Here is a 16640-nt window from a genome sequence, read left to right as displayed (position 1 = left end):
CAGAACGATAACCCTAAAAAACTGATCCTGTCTGTTGAGCATCCATCTGCACTCAGTCAGCATTTGGTCAGTAAACCATCAGTATTGCTAATGCAAAAAATAAAACTGGAGTGGATCCAAAACAGAGATGACACGTGAATGGAATTTTTTGGATGTCTTCTGTGTTTTGTACCCACTCCTGCTTTTGGCTACCAAATCACAAGCCAATTCTTATGGGACCATACAGGCCTTACAGCTGCTACACAGACAGGATCGGTTTTGCGTCTCATTTTTTCTTCCTTCTGACAGATCAGAAGAAGGGTCAAACAAATGATGATGTCAGCCAGGCCGAAAGGCAAAATAGTGGCCCAGTCATGAAGTGGGGAGGGTGGAAACAGCAGGAGTAGTCCATAAAGTGGCCCTATGACATAGTGGTAAGGTGGAAGTAGCATGAGGAGACCACAGAGTGGCCCAATAACAGATTCTGGAGGTGCCGGCAGCTTCAGGAGGAGGCCACAGAGTGGCAAGGTGACATAGTGTGGAGGTGGCAGCAGCATGATGAGACCACAGAGTGGCAATGTGACATAGTGTGGAGATGGCAGTAGCATCAGGAGACCACAGAGTGGCAAAGTGACATAGTAGGAAGGTGAGTGGCAATGTGAGTACCAGCTGAAGATGGTGGGTTAAAGAAGAAGGAGCACTTGGCATCAGATGTGTGGTGTCAGGCGGGTGGCAGCATCAGAATAGTAGCTGAGGCAGGTAGCCAGAAGAAACCGGTCTCTTTTGTCAAAATGTTGGTGTGGCACCATAAATGATCTAGTCTGATGCATCAGGCATTGGTGGGTGGAAATCCTGGCTGATCCACACCTGATTCATCTTGATAAAAAGGTCAGTCTCTCCACAGGCGAGTTCTTCTTGGGGTAACTGTGGCCCCCGCCGCACTAAACAGCCCGCTCTGATGCCACACTACTGTCTGGGCAGGACACCTTTCCAGGGCAAACTCTGCTAGTTGCAGCCACAAATCCAGTTTGGCTGTCAAGTAGTCCAGTGGATCTTCAATGTGGGGTGGCAGGGTGCTGTCCAATTATGCCACCACATGCTGGTTTAGGTCCTGCTCCAGGTCTAGCTGCTTCTGAGTAGTTTCTTCACTAGGCGGGTTAAGAAAGCTGCTCATCAGCGACTCTAGACTCAAGTTGCTGATGATGGAGCTTGAACTGCTAATTGGTACTGACGACTGTGGGTGGTCTTGGGTGTGGGTATTTATATGCAATTCTGCCATATGTTTTTTATGCTTGACAAAGGCTGTTGCACAGCCGAAACGTTGCTGATTTTTTGTATGCTGTGAAGTCCTAAAAAAGATGCAATGATGGGAGATGCTGCCACCGCTGTTTGATTTTCACGTATTCTCTGGCTGATTGGATCCGTGGCTGGTGCGGGGCTGTTGCAACTCCCTACAACAAGGACGGACCATTGAGTGCTGCTCCTGCACATTTGTCTCTACTATTTATAGGGCTGTGACATCACAGGGCTGGCTGGCTGCTTATGGGTGATCCCGCCTTATCAGAGTTCCTTTCTCCATGTCCTTACACGTGCAGCAGCCATTTTAGGAAATAATGCAATTCGTTATCACGAATCTCAAGGAAATTCAGATTCGGTGGGAATCAAATTTTTCGACAACTTCGATTCGCTCATCTCTAGTTACTATGTTACTATGTTATGTTGTGTCCTATTATGATGCTATCTTGCTTACAATTGACTTGGAGGTGCTATGTCAAATTGTCTCTGTAGGTTAGATCCGTTAGTGACACTTTTCCACCATACCTTTTTCCTTCTCTCTTTTTTCTTCAAGGTACAATGAGTTCTATTTCCTTACTCATCCTTCTCTTTTTATTGGTGATCACTACCCTGAGAAAACAGATTTTCAATTACTGGAGCCAAAGCTGTCCCAGAAGCAGTTTGAGCAAAGTGTTCACCGCAGGAGCCACTTCTACAGCTTAGGCTTGATTTCCTCTCAGCCAGAAACAGCCATTATTGAAACAGGTAAATATTCTCAATAGATTATGGATGGTGTTGAGCTTGTTTCTCCATGGAAGATTTTTGCTTATTTTTTCTAATTGTGTTTGGATGCTTATGGGCCAAGCCAAATCAGGAAGAAGGTAAATAAGATAACATTAGCAGTGATGGCCAGTTCGCATTGTTCGCCTGCAAACACATGCGGGCTGCCATCTTTTCTCACAAGTCCGGTAAGCTCTTACCTGTGCGCAAGCCGGTCTGAAACAAATGCGGTCACCGGGAGCAGGCAGTTCCGAGAACAGCCGCCGGGGGCCTTCATCGGGCTGTTCTCGGAACTGCCTGCTCCCGGTGACCGCATTGGATTTCAGACCGGCTCGCGCACGGGCACAGGTAAGGGCTTACCTGTGCCTCGCCAGACTTGTGAGAAAAGATGGCAGCCCGCATGTGTTCGCGGGCGAACTGACCATCACTGAACATTAGCACACCAGCACAATTTCTAAACACATTTTACATGTATTTTACTGAGAAAAAAAGACATAGACAAGCAGTATTTTCCCATTCATACTATGCGGCCAGAAACATGTGGACCCCTGGCAAACACACCTATGTTACCCTATTGGACATCCCATCGCAAAAACATGCCATAATTATCGAGTTGGGCCAGCATTTTGAGGTTATTACAGTCCCCACTTCTTCTGCAAAGGATTTCCTTTGAGTTTCTTGTGTCTTTGTGGGAATTTGCAAGCATTTCTGAGATCAGGCACTAATGTTGGACTAGAAGGTTGGCATGCCAAAGGGATTTCAGGAGGTCAGAAGTCCCTCTAGGCCACTTGAGTTCTTCTTCACTAATCTCACCAAAGCATGCCCCTAAGGAGCTTGCGTTGTTTACAAGGGCACAGTTATGCTGACACAGTAAAGAGCTATCCACAAACTGTTGCCACTAAGGCTACTTTCACATTAGCGTTCGGGGATCCGCTTGTGAGTTCCGTTTGAAGGCTCTCACAAGCGGCCCCGAACGGATCCGTCCAGCACTAATGCATTCTGAGTGGATGCGGACACCCGAACGCTGCTTGCAGTTACAATGGAAGTCAATGGGGGCGGATCCGTTTGAAGGTGACACAATATGGTGCATTTTTCAAACAGATCCGCCCCCCATTGACTTTCAATGTAAAGTCTGGACGGATCCGTCTGAATACAAATTGTACTTAGACTTTTTTAGTGAAATATAATGCAAACGGTTTCTTCTGAACGGATACCATCGTTTGCATTATAGGAGCGGATCCGTCTGTACAAATACCAGACGGATCCGCTCCGAATGCAAGTGTGAAAGTAGCCTAACATATAAGCAACAATTGTGTAAAATGTCTTTGTATGCTATAGCATTAACAGGACCATTCACCTAGCCCAAAACCTGAAAAGCAGCCCTATACCATTACCCCTCCTCTAATATATAGTTTCGATTAGCACTAGGCATTATTGTAGGTAGTGTTCTCCAAGCATCTACCAAACCCAGATCCTATAAGTGATTCATCACTTCACAAGACACATTTCTGCTACTCCAGAGTCCAGTTGTGGCATGTTTTACGGCACTCCAGCCAATGATTGGCATTGTGCTTAGTAGTCTAAGGCTGGTGTGCAGGTGCTCAACCCATTTAAAGTCCTTGTGCTGATATTATTTCCAGAGGCAGTTTAGAACTCTATGATGAGTGAGGGATGCCAGCAAGAATTGGTGAATCTAACGCACAACATGCTTTAGAATTGGACTGATCTGCTATTTGAATTTGCATGGCACACCGTTTCATGGCTGAGGTATTTTTCTAAGACCAAGGGAGATCTAGCAGATCATAATTTTCACAAACTGACTGGTGGCAAGGGCGGCATCTTATGACAGCACCACATTTAACTCCACTGAGCTTTTCCGTATGACCCATACTGATACCACCGTTTGTCTATGGAGTAGGCATAGGTGTGTGCTTCATTTCATTTATTGATTTTACCTCAATAGTTTGGAGAACAGTCTAATGCAAACGACTAATAAATATATGGGTATTTATTAAAGGGTCTGCCTATTTACAGTAATCTTCTTTTGTTACAAGGCTTCCCCATCATCTGATTAGAGGGTACTGCTTGAAGCCCCAATGATCAGCTGTAATTTGTGAGGACTCTGTGGAATACAAAGGTGCAGTTTCCTTGCAGATCTACCACAGGCCAAATAGAGCAATATAGAGTGCTGTCTTGAGAACCTGACATGCTGTATGTAGTCACTTGACATTATGGCTAAGACATGAGGGTTATTCCACCTATTAACTGAGAATCCCTTAATAGAATATTTGAAAATGGGTTTTCAAAACCTAGCAAAGCCCTCAGTAGCTGATCTATTACACAGTGTTTTCTGGCCAAATCTGTAATAACTGCCTATGGTAGTTCATTTCTAAAGTATTAATCTGTACAATGGCATACATAGCAATAGAAGAAGCCTTCTTTGCAGCTAATATGGTGCTGATAGGGTAGTTACTAGTGGAAATTCACAGTTGATCCGAAGCAGTTTGTCCTTTTGTCCTGATGGCAAGCACTGTATTTGCATCTTTTCTCTTTAGCCTTAATAATCCCCCTCCTCCCCCAAACATACACACATTTTTCCTTTGTTATCTGTATTTTATTTTTTATTTTTTTTGTTGGAAAGTTGGGATCATTTTCTACTGAACTTTTCCATTTGACTATTGTGTCCAGAGTTTATTCATTTGTATGCACTTTTTCTGTCTTTTTGCTCAGCACAGCAGTCAAAGATCCTTGCAAAACCAAGATAAAAAGGAAACTCAGTATAGCAAGTAGATTGTTACTCAAAGCTGTTAAATAGAACTTGTGTCTTTACTCTTTTTTTCATTCTTGAGACAGAAAGTAATTGTTGGATCTGATATGGCATGTTCTCTAGGAAATGTAGCCAAGGTCAAGTACATTTATCAAGACAATTCCTGATAGCCAGAAAATGTAATTGGTTAAGATGCTCAGGGAGGTAAATACTATTTTAGTAACTATATATATATGTTTTTCCTAGAACAAGGGAAAGCGTCTGTCACTATAGAAAGCCAGAACAACCTGTTATTCCTCTTCAGCCTACAAGAAACAGAAGATCCTGGTCTTCTAAGAGTCATGGATCACGAAGCCAAATTTGATATTTACCCACAAAAGACTGGACAGCAGATTTTACACATTTATGCAAAGAAACAAGATACAAAAGAGGCTTACCAGATGGTCCTGGATTACAGAATAGATTGCAAAGATGTTTACAACAAGATAAAGATCCCTAAATGTCTCAGTAACCCTGTTGGTCCTAGTTGGTTGTCACAGAAAATAGGGCTTTGTTCCCCTTCCCACAAAGATCCAGTAATCTATGCAAATAATGGATGCTGTACTATTAGATTTTCTATGGAAAAGACACTAAAACTCACTGCCAGTCTCAAATCAGATGAAGGGAAAAACATTTTTCATCACATCATACAAACTGTACAGAACCATAAAGTGGAGTTTAGCATTCATCTCCCACAATCTGGTCATTATGTTCTCCAAATATTTGATTCTGTTGTGGGGTATGTCTGCAACTATCTCATAATATGTTTAAACCCCAAGGTCAAATGTCTACCATTCCCAGCTTTACTAAGCAACCCAGTTGGCCCAAATCCAGACACAGAAAAGGCCGGTCTTCTTCAACCTTCTCACATGGAGCCAATTATTCGTACAGAAGATGGATGTTGTACTATCAGTTTCAAACTCAACAAATATCTAAAACTAAGCAGCAGCTTGAAGTCTGACAAAATGCAGACTATCCTTCACCATGTAATACAAAGGGCAGAAAAGCATAAAGTTGAATTTAATATCCGTCTTCCCCATTTTGGTTCTTATGTTTTCCAGATATTTGACGGTAATAATGAATATATCTGCAATTATCTACTGCATTGCTCAAATCCTTCAGTCAAATGGCCACCCTTTCCAAGTTTACTCCATAGTCCAGTTGGTCCCAGCCCAGAGACAGAAATGGTTGGACTGTTTCAGCCATCACATCCAGACCCAATTGTCCACACAGAAGATGGATGTTTTACCCTAAGTTTTTCTACTAACCGAATATTAAACCTCACAGTTGGTCTGAAGTCTGAAGACAGGCAGATGGCACGCAATGCTATGCATGTTATACAGAGCATACAAAATCATAAATTAAAGCTTAGTGTTCGCCTCCCAGGTCCGGGTTCTTATGTTCTACAGATATTTGATGCCTCTTCTGGCTACATTTGCAACTATTTAGTATCATGCTCAAATCCTAAAGTAAAATGGCCTCCTTTTCCTTCCAGCCTTCATAATCCTGTTGGACCAAATCCAGACACAGAGAAAGCTGGTCTCACTCAGCCTTCACATCCTGACCCTATAATTGATTCAGAAGATGGTTGCTTTACGGTCAGTTTCGCACTTATGACAGACCTAAGTATTTTTCCAACTTTACACTCTGATGAAATAGAAATGACTCCAGAGATGACCCGAAGACATGTCTTCCAGACTGTAATAGAAGGCAATGTGCAAATAAAGGTCCACCTTCCACAGTCAGGAACCTATGTGCTGCATGTGAATGTCAAACCTAAAAACAGTAACATGTACAAGCACCAGTGTAACTACCTCATTATATGTAAAAGTTCCACAGTGAAGTGGCCACCATTTCCATTAGCATACACAGATTGGGCTGAGCAATTTGATCTTGTTAAGCCCCTGGAAGGTGTTCTACCTCAGAATATTAATGTTTCCTTCAAGCTTCGGATTCCTGATGTTACTGAAGTGAGTGTAAAGGGAAAGGATTTCTTTCCGCTGAGCCTTGGTAAGGGCGGTTACTGGGAAGGGTCTTGTAGTACAGAGGATTGCAAGTACATGTATGTCACTACTAGTTCTGAAGATGACCCAAAAACTAGGAAGTTTGTTCTGCAATATCAAGTGGGAGAGAAGAGTATACAGAGTGGATGGAACAAAACGGCTTCATTCAGATGAACCCATTTGCACTATTTATTATTTTTTTTATCCTACAGTGTTATTTTACGAGATGTTTTTCTATAAAAGATTTCTTAATGCAATGAGGCTAATGTACTATAAAATGTATTCTTATAACTATGAGCAAAATACGTTGGTAATATACACGTTGAACAAGATATTGCAAAGTTTCATGACCTATTTATTTTTTTAATCATGATACACAATAGAAGTAGATAGTAGCACCATGCCGCATCTGTTCAGTTGTATAAAGGTAACCTATATCTGATAACAACCTGTTGGAAGTTCACAATATGAGTTTTGCTGCTTAAAGAAACACTCTGTGCAAAACTCATATACGGTGTTATAGGAAGCGCAGGACCTGAGTTGGCAGCGTGTGACACAGGGATTTAAAGAGCCCAGAAAAAAGAGTATCCGAGGAAATGTATTAATACTGGTCAACTATATACACAGCGAACAAGTCTCTCCTTCAGTGCAGCATGCACAAGATTCATCAACAAGGTGTATGGCAGGTTGAATGGATGTGGTAAGTACGTTGATCGATCTGCCCCAGAGTAGCAGAGTGTTGCATGCAGTGCTCCTTAAAAGAGGATTTCTACCTGGAATAGAAAAAAAAACTCTCACATTAGTGGGTGTATACTGAATTTTCAGGGACAGTTTAGATGAAGATAAATAAATACCATGCATTGTATTGAGCTGAGGCTGCCCACTAGTTTTGTGCATGTCAGAGAAGAAAAATCTGTATTACCAAGTCCTTGGCTTATGTAAGGCTATTTACTTTTTTATTTAATGATTATATTTTACTCATTTTGATCTGAAAATCATTTTTTCAATTGGTCGTTATTAAAAATATTTAGCTGTTCTGTCACAAAGAGTTAACTGTTTGTCTAGCTGTGTCAATTGTACTTTCGCTTTTATTAGTGCTTTTATCTAATAAGCGTCATCTCTAAATTACTAAAAGAACATACAAACTTATTTAAGCCACATTCTTATCAGTAAGATGAGAATTAAGCTATAGTGAGTGTTTAGGAGGTCAGAGCAGAGATAAGGAGCCTTCAGCTGAGCTGCCTGGCAAAAAACAGTAAAAGAACAGAGCATGCTGCTAGGGAATCTCATAGCTGTACAGAGAAAAGAACTCAACATTTTTTAGTAAAGACAAATTGAAAAAAAGATTTTTAGCTCAAAATTAGTACAATGCAATAATTAAAAAAAATGCCCCCAAAGGTGTATATAGCATTTAAAAATAAAAGACTAAACTACTGTATATACTTTACTTACAGGAGTTGTGCAGTGTTATTGATATTTACAGTGGATATAAAAAGTCTACACACCCCTATTAAAATGACAGGTTTCTGTGCTGTAAAAAAAATGAGACAAAGATAAATCATTTCAGAACTTTTTCCACCTTCAATGTGACCTATAAACTGTACCACTCAATTGGAAAACAAACTGAAATCTTTTAGGTGGAGGGAAGAAAACTAAAAAAAAACTAAAATAATGTGGTTGCATAAGTGTGCACACGCTCTTATAACTGGGGATGTAGCTGTGTTCAGAATTAAGCAATCACATTCCAAATCATGTTAAATAGGAGTCAGCATACACCTGCCATCATTTAAAGTGCCTCTGATTAACCCCAAATAAAGTTCAGCTGCTCTAGTTGGTCTTTCCTGAAATTTTCTTAGTCACATCCCACAGCGAGCTGCCAAAGCATCAGAGGGATCTCATTGTTAAAAGGTATCAGTCAGGAGAAGGGTACAAAAGAATTTCCAAGGCATTAGATATACCATGGAACACAGTGAAGACAGTCATCATCAAGTGGAGAAAATATGGCACAACAGTGACATTACCAAGAACTGGACGTCCCTCCAAAATTGATGAAAAGACGAGGAGAAAACTGGTCTGGGAGGCTACCAAGAGGCCTACAGCAACATTAAAGGAGCTGCAGGAATATCTGGCAGGTACTGTCTGTGTGGTACATGTGACAACAATCTCCCGTATTCTTCATATGTCTGGGCTATGGGGTACAGTGGCAAGACGAAAGCCTTTTCTTATGAAGAAAAACATCCAAGCCAGGCTACATTTTGCAAAAACACATCTGGAGTCTCCCAAAAGCATGTGGGAAAAGGTGTTATGGTCTGATGAAACCAAGGTTGAACATTTTGGCCATAATTCCAAAAGATATGTTTGGCCCATAAACAACACTGCACATCACCATAAGAACACCATACCCACAGTGAAGCATGGTGGTGGCAGCATCATGCTTTTGGGCTATTTTTATTCAGCTGGAACTGGGGCCTTAGTTAAGCTAGAGCAAATTATGAACAGTTCCAAATACCAGTCAATATTGGCACAAAACATTCAGGCTTCTGCTAGAAAGCTGAACATGAAGAGGAATATCATCTTTCAGCATGACAATGACCCAAAGCATACATCCAAATCAACAAAAGAATGTCTTCACCAGAAGAAGATTAAAGTTTTGGAATGGCCCAGCCAGAGCCCAGACCTGAATCCGAGTGAAAATCTGTGGGGTGATCTGAAGAGGGCTGTGCACAGGAGTTGCCCTCGCAATCTGACAGATTTAAAGTGTTTTTGCAAAGAAGAGTGGGCAAATCTTGCCAAGTCAAAATGTGCCATGCTGATAGACTCATACCCAAAAAGACTGAGTGCTGTAATAAAATCAAAAGGTGCTTCAACAAAGTACTAGTTTAAGGGTGTGTACATGTATGCAACCATATTATTTAATTTTCATATTTTTTCTTCCCTCTACCTAAAAGTTTTCAGTTTGTTTTTCAATTGAGTTGTACAGTTTATAGGTCACATTAAAGGTGGAAAAAGTTCTAAAATAATTTATCTTTGTCTTATTTTTTTACATCACAGAAAGCTGACATTTTAACAGGGGTGTGTAGACTTTTTATATCCACTGTATATTACAACTGCTTGTCCCATTCAAGTGAAACAGGGTTGTCTCACCAGATCTGATTTCTCACCAGACAGAACTTGCCATTCTGATTTGAACTGAGTACTTGTGACAGCCCATACCCACAATGTCATGAATCGCACATCATCAAGCTCACGCAACACGACAGGCCATGAGGGGCACTCTGGCACACGGAACCCATAACTTGGATTGGAAGGGAGTGCTTCTACACTCGTCTAACCCATTTGGCTAACCTGTGTGAAGTTGGCACCCCATGTTCTTAAATTTCAAAAAGAAATACACCATTCGTTTGTGCTGCGTTTGTGCTGGTTTGTGCCGCAAAAATGAACGTTTGTGCCGGTTCGGTTCCTGAGATATTGCACGTTAGATTTTTATGAAGCCCCACCTATTTTCCACCCCATGTTTTTAAATTTCAAAAAGAAATACACCATTCGTTTGTGCTGCGTTTGTGCTGGTTTGTGCCGCAAAAATGAACGTTTGCGCCGCTTTGGTTTCCGAGATATTGCGCGCTTGATTTGCTGAAACCCCGCCCACTTTCCATCCCATGTTTTTAAATTTCAAAAAGAAATGCACCATTTGTTTGTGCTGCATTTGTGCTGGTTTGTGCCGCAAAAATGAACGTTGGCGCCGCTTTGGTTTCCGAGATATTGCACTTTTGATTTGTTGATACCCCACCCATTTTCCACCCCATGTTCTTAAATTGAAAAAAGAAATACACCATTCATTTGTGCTGCGTTTGTGCTGGTTTGTGCCGCAAAAATGAACGTTTGCGCCGCTTTGGTTTCCGAGATATTGCGCACTTGATTTGTTGAAACCCCGCCACTTTCCACCCTATGTTTTTAAATTTCAAAAATAAATACACCATTCGTTTTTGCTGCGTTTGTGCTGGTTTGTGCTGCAAGAATGAACGTTTGCGTCGCTTTGGTTTCTGAGATATTGCACGCTTGAAAACCAATGGGTTCCCACTTTCCACCAGTGGGGACCACTTTCCACCCCATGTTCTTAAATTTCAAAAATAAATACACCATTCGTTTGTGCTGGTTTGTGCTGCAAAAATGAACGTTTGCGACGCTTTGGTTTCCGAGATATTGCGTGCTTGATTTGATTAAACCCTTCCACTTTCCACCCCATGTTTTTAACCCTGACTCTAGATCCCCCAGGTGTGCTGCAGCTTGCCCCTCCTCCCATCCCCCCCCCCCCTCTGCGTACTCTGACTGTGGCCGGGACTCTTAGCGTCCGGTCACTGTAAGCGCATCGCACACCCCACCGCTGATCAACTTCGGACGGTTGATCAGCGAGTTTGAATAAAAAAAAAAAAAAAAAGGAATCCAGAGTTCCACAGTGGGCTTCACTGAAAACGACTACTTTAGTCTTTTTCAGTGACCCCTTTGTGAATCTGATGTTGGAGCAGACGAACCTGTACGCCCCACAGTTCATTGCTGAACATCCGGTCTGTGCAGCCAAGATGAGGACGTTTTGGGGCCTCGTGCTGCATATGGGCCTAGTCAAGAAACCTAGTGTCAGGCATTACTGGAGTGGGGACGTCCTCTACCAGACCCCACTTTACAGTATGGCCATGACACGTACCCGGTTTAAGGCCATCCGGAAATGCCTGCATTATGCAGATAATGCAGCATTTCCCCCCCAAGATGATCCTGCCTATGACTGCCTGTACAAAATCAGGCCGGTCATCGATCACTTTGGGGCCAAATATGCCTATGTACCTGGAAGAGAGGTAGCGGTTGTTGAGTCTCTCATTGCTTTAAAGGGGAGAATCATTTTCCGCCAGTATGTTCCATCTAAGCGGGGGAGGTATGGCATGAAGCTGTACAAACTTTGTGAGAGTACCTCAGGGTACACTTACAGTACAAGTTTCGTGTGTACGAAGGGCGAGATTCCCGTATTCAACCCCCAGAATGTCCCCCCACTCTGAGTGTTAGCAGGAAACTTGTGTGGGACCTTATGCACCCACTGCTAGATAAGGGTTACCACCTGTACGTGGATAACTTTTAAACTATTATCCCCTTGTTCCAGTCCCTGGCAGCCAGATCCACGTCCGCTTGTGGGACCGTGTGGAAAAATCAACGGAGCCTCCCTACCCACCCCCTCCAAGTACCTATCCCCAGGGGTCTGGTAGAGGACGTCCCCACTCCAGTAATGCCTGACACTAGGTTTCTTGACTAGGCCCATATGCAGCACGAGGCCCCAAAACGTCCTCATCTTGGCTGCACAGACCAGAGTCCAGCCACCGGGCCTAGCCAAAAAGGAGCCCAGATGTTGAGCAATGAACTGCGGGGCGTACAGGTTCGTCTGCTCCAACATCAGATTCACAAAGGGGTCACTGAAAAAAAGACTAAAGTAGTCGTATTCAGTGAAGCCCACTGTGGAAATCTGGATTCCTGGTTGGCCTACAAAATCAGGAATCACAGGCTCAAAACGTTCTGGGGTATACCAGACAAGTTCACCGGTAGGGGGCTCCGGTGGACTTAACTGGTGGGCCGGAAAACTAGTACGAGCCCCAGAGCTTCTCGTACTAGTGTGGGCCACAGGGTCCCTAACAAGGCGGGCCCCTTGCTCCACCTGGCGGCGTCTCCGCCATCTCATCGCTAGATGATGAGGAGGACGCGGATGACAAAAGGAAAGTGGGGTCATCCTCGTCCTCACTGGGGCTCTCTGACTGGGCATATGCCTCCTTAGCCGAGAACATCCGGCGGGCCATAGAGGAGTGTGTGTGTGCGTGATAAACTTTATTTGGTGTGCGTGTGTGTGCGGGGATAGGTGTTCGCAAACTTACCCTAAACCTAACAGACAAAAAAAAAAAAATGGCCACAGTCAGCATACGCCGAAAAAAATAATAATAATATGCTTGTGTCCCAAAAAAAGTTGTAGGGGGGGCGGGAGGGGGGCAAGCTGCAGCACACCTGGGGGGTCTAGAGTCAGGGTTAAAAACATGGGATGGAAAGTGGGAGGGGTTTCATCAAATCAAGCACGCAATTTCTCGTAAACCAAAGCGGCGCAAACGTTCATTTTTGCGGCACAAACGCAGCACAAACAAATTGTGTATTTCTTTTAGAAATTTAAAGACATGGGGTGACAAGTGGGTGGGGTTTCAGCAAATTAAGCGCGCAATATCTCGGAAGCCAAAGCGGCGCAATTGTTCATTTTTGCAGCACAAACCAGCACAAACGCAGCACAAACGAATGGTGTATTTCTTTTTAAATTTAAAAACATGGGGTGGAAAGTCGGCTGGGTTTCAGCAAATCAAGCGTGCAATATCTCGGAAACCAAAGCGGCGCAAACGTTAATTTTTGCGGCACAAACCAGCACAAATGCAGCACAAACGAATGGTGTATTTCTTTTTGAAATGTAAAAACATGAGGTGGAAAGTGGGCGGGGTTTCAGCAAATCAAGCGCGCAATATCTCGGAAACCAAAGCGGCGCAAATGTTAATTTTTGCGGCACAAACCAGCACAAACGCAGCACAAACGAATGGTGTATTTCTTTTTGATATTTAAGAACATGGGGTCGAAAATGGGCGAGGTTTCAGCAAATCAAGCGCGCAATATCTCGGAAACCAAAGCGGCGCAAACGTTCATTTTTGCAGCACAAACCAGCACAAATGCAGAACAAACGAATAGTGTATTTCTTTTTGAAATTTAAGAACATGGGGTGCCAACTTCACACGGGTATTTGGCTACCACGGACATACGTTGCCTATCCTCACACAAATTCATATACAAGCTGCCTCCATCTGTCAATTTACGGCTAGGCTGACTCTTCGCCCTGGTTACAGACGCACAACCCTCACAGGAATGCACTGCGTTCTGGCATACAATAAGCATAATGGCATCAATGGTAATGGGCAAAGCGGCATTTCGAAGAGTTGGGCACGTTACAGCAACAATGAGCAACATTAAATCTTAAGATTTAATGTACAAAAAAGTGCATTACAAAAAAATAATAATCAAACAGTTACAGAAAATAAAAGGATTAAAACAGAAAGGTTCTTATACTTTTATGTTTTCTGGGCCCAGGGATGGCGAGGACGAGGAACACAAACCAATCCTTCTATATTCATTCAGCAGGACCTGCGATGACGTCACCGCGCTCACCGCGTGGTGAACGCGGTGACGTCATCACAAGTCTTTTTGCAGGTCCTGAAGAAAGAAGAGGATACCGGCTGCACAATCAAGTGGATGAGGTTTTCATTGGATTTTTTCATTTTTTTAACCCCTCAATAGACATTTTATTTAGCATTCTGTCTTAAGAATGCTATTATTTTCCGTTCGCTCAACCCTACTTATGATATATTTCATTCATCCTCTGGTATTCAAGATAAAAAGCTCCTAGACACATGCTTTCTGCCATGTCTAAGGTTATACATTTCCGTTGGGCTTAAGCGCAGAACCCAGGAAACATTGGGGGCGATTTATCAAAACTGGTGTGAAGATAAACTGGCTTAGTTACCCATAGCAATCAATCAGATTCCACCTTTTATTGAAAGGATCAATCTGATTGGTTACTATGCGCAAATAAGCCAGTTTGTCTTTACACCACTTTTGATAAATCTGCCCCATACTGTTTTTAGCAGACAGGTGCTAATTGGATTTCCACCAAGGGGGTGTGTATTCCCCACATACCGTAGGTTTACAGACGAAGCAGCAACATACAGAGTTTGCCATTCTAAGAATCAGTACAGCATTTTACAAAGAATATATGACTCACAACTAGGGATGAGCGAACTCGAACTGTATAGTTCGGGTTCGTACCGAATTTTGGGGTGTCCGTGACACGGACCCGAACCCGGACATTTTCGTAAAAGTCCGGGTTCGGGTTCGGTGTTCGTACGCTTTCTTCGCGCTTTTGTGACGCTTTCTTGGCGCTTTTTGAAAGGCTGCAAAGCAGCCAATCAACAAGCGTCATACTACTTGCCCCAAGAGGCCATCACAGCCATGCCTACTATTGGCATGGCTGTGATTGGCCAGAGCACCATGTGACCCAGCCTCTATTTAAGCTGGAGTCACATAGCGCCGCCCGTCACTCTGCTCTGATTAGCGTAGGGAGAGGTTGCGGCTGCGACAGTAGGGCGAGATTAGGCAGATTAACTCCTCCAAAGGACTTGATTAACTGATCGATCTGCAGCTGTGGATCATTGAGCTGCTGATCCTCAATTGCTCACTGTTTTTAGGCTGCCCAGACCGTTTGTCAGTCACATTTTTCTGGGGTGATCGGCGGCCATTTTGTGTCTTGTGGTGCGCCAGCACAAGCTGCGACCAAGTGCATTTAACCCTCAATGGTGTGGTTGTTTTTTGGCTAAAGCCTACATCAGGGTGAAGCTGTCACACCAAGTGCATTTAACCCTCAGTAGTGTGGTTGGTCAAGCTATCACACCAAGTGCATTTAACCAGCAATAGTCTGTTCATTTTTTGGCCATATACTAAATCAGAGGCAAGCTGCGCCCGTCACCAAGTGCATTTAACCCTCAGTAGTGTGGTTGGTCAAGCTGTGACACCAAGTGCATTTAACCAGCAATAGTCTGTTCATTTTTTGGCCATATACTACATCAGGGGCAAGCTGCGCCCATCACCAAGTGCATTTAACCAGCAATAGTGTGGTTATTTTTTGGCCATATCCCAGTCTAATTCTGTCACTAAATCCATACCGGTCACCCAGCGCCTAAATACTAGGCCTCAAATTTATATCCCGCTAAATCTCTCGTTACCGCTGTCCTGTTGTGGCTGGGAAAGTTATTTAGTGTCCGTCAAAGCACATTTTTTGTTCTGGGTTGAAATACAATTCCCAATTTAGCAATTTAAAAATTTAGTGGTTTCTGCTGTATCAGAGCTATTTGAAATCTATCCCTAAAAGGGTATATAATATTCAAGGTGCACATAGGGTCATTCAGAATAACTTCACACACCCGCTACTGTGCATTTCCAAGTCTAATTCTGTCACTAAACCCATACCTGTCTCCCAGCGCCTAAATACTAGGCCTCAAATTTATATCCAGCTAAATCTGTCCTTAGTGCTGTAGCTGGGCGAGTTATTTAGTGTCCGTTCAAGCACATTTCTTGTTCTGGGTTGAAATACAATTCCCAATTTAGCAATTTCATAATTTAGTGGTTTCTGCTATATCAGAGCTATTTGAAATCTATCCCTAAAAGGGTATATAATATTCAAGGTGCACATTGGGTCATTCAGAATAACTTCACACACACCCGCTACTGTGTATTTCCAAGTCTAATTCTGTCACTAAACCCATACCTGTCACCCAGCGCCTAAATACTAGGCCTCAAATTTATATCCTGCTAAATCTCTCGTTAGTGCTGTAGCTGGGCGAGTTATTTAGTGTCCGTTCAAGCACATTTCTTGTTCTGGGTTGAAATACAATTCCCAATTTAGCAATTTCATAATTTAGTGGTTTCTGCTATATCAGAGCTATTTGAAATCTATCCCTAAAAGGGTATATAATATTCAAGGTGCACATTGGGTCATTCAGAATAACTTCACACACACCCGCTACTGTGTATTTCCAAGTCTAATTCTGTCACTAAACCCATACCTGTCACCCAGCGCCTAAATACTAGGCCTCAAATTTATATCCAGCTAAATCTGTCCTTAGTGCTGTAGCTGGGCGAGTTATTTAGTGTCCGTTCAAGCACATTTCTTGTTCTGGGTTGAAATA

The 16640-nt window shown here is 42.9% G+C and overlaps 1 protein-coding gene across 4 annotated transcripts in view; it reads left to right on the top strand.

The window, feature by feature from the left end:
• The window catches only part of LOC122936289 (kyphoscoliosis peptidase-like), a 48580-nt gene extending 40819 nt beyond the window's left edge, over window positions 1-7761 (top strand). For all 4 annotated transcript variants that reach the window (XM_044292418.1, XM_044292419.1, XM_044292422.1 and 1 more), the window contains exons 11-12: window positions 1829-2019; window positions 5048-7761. In XM_044292418.1, the coding sequence (XP_044148353.1) occupies window positions 1829-2019; window positions 5048-7017 (2161 nt within the window). In that variant the 3' untranslated portion in view covers window positions 7018-7761. The remainder of the gene's footprint in view (window positions 1-1828; window positions 2020-5047) is intronic.
• Window positions 7762-16640: the final 8879 nt, after the last annotated feature.

This window comes from Bufo gargarizans, chromosome 4, assembly GCF_014858855.1.
Source record: "Bufo gargarizans isolate SCDJY-AF-19 chromosome 4, ASM1485885v1, whole genome shotgun sequence".
Classification (NCBI taxonomy): domain Eukaryota; kingdom Metazoa; phylum Chordata; class Amphibia; order Anura; family Bufonidae; genus Bufo; species Bufo gargarizans.
This window is presented reverse-complemented; position numbering and strand designations above follow the sequence as displayed.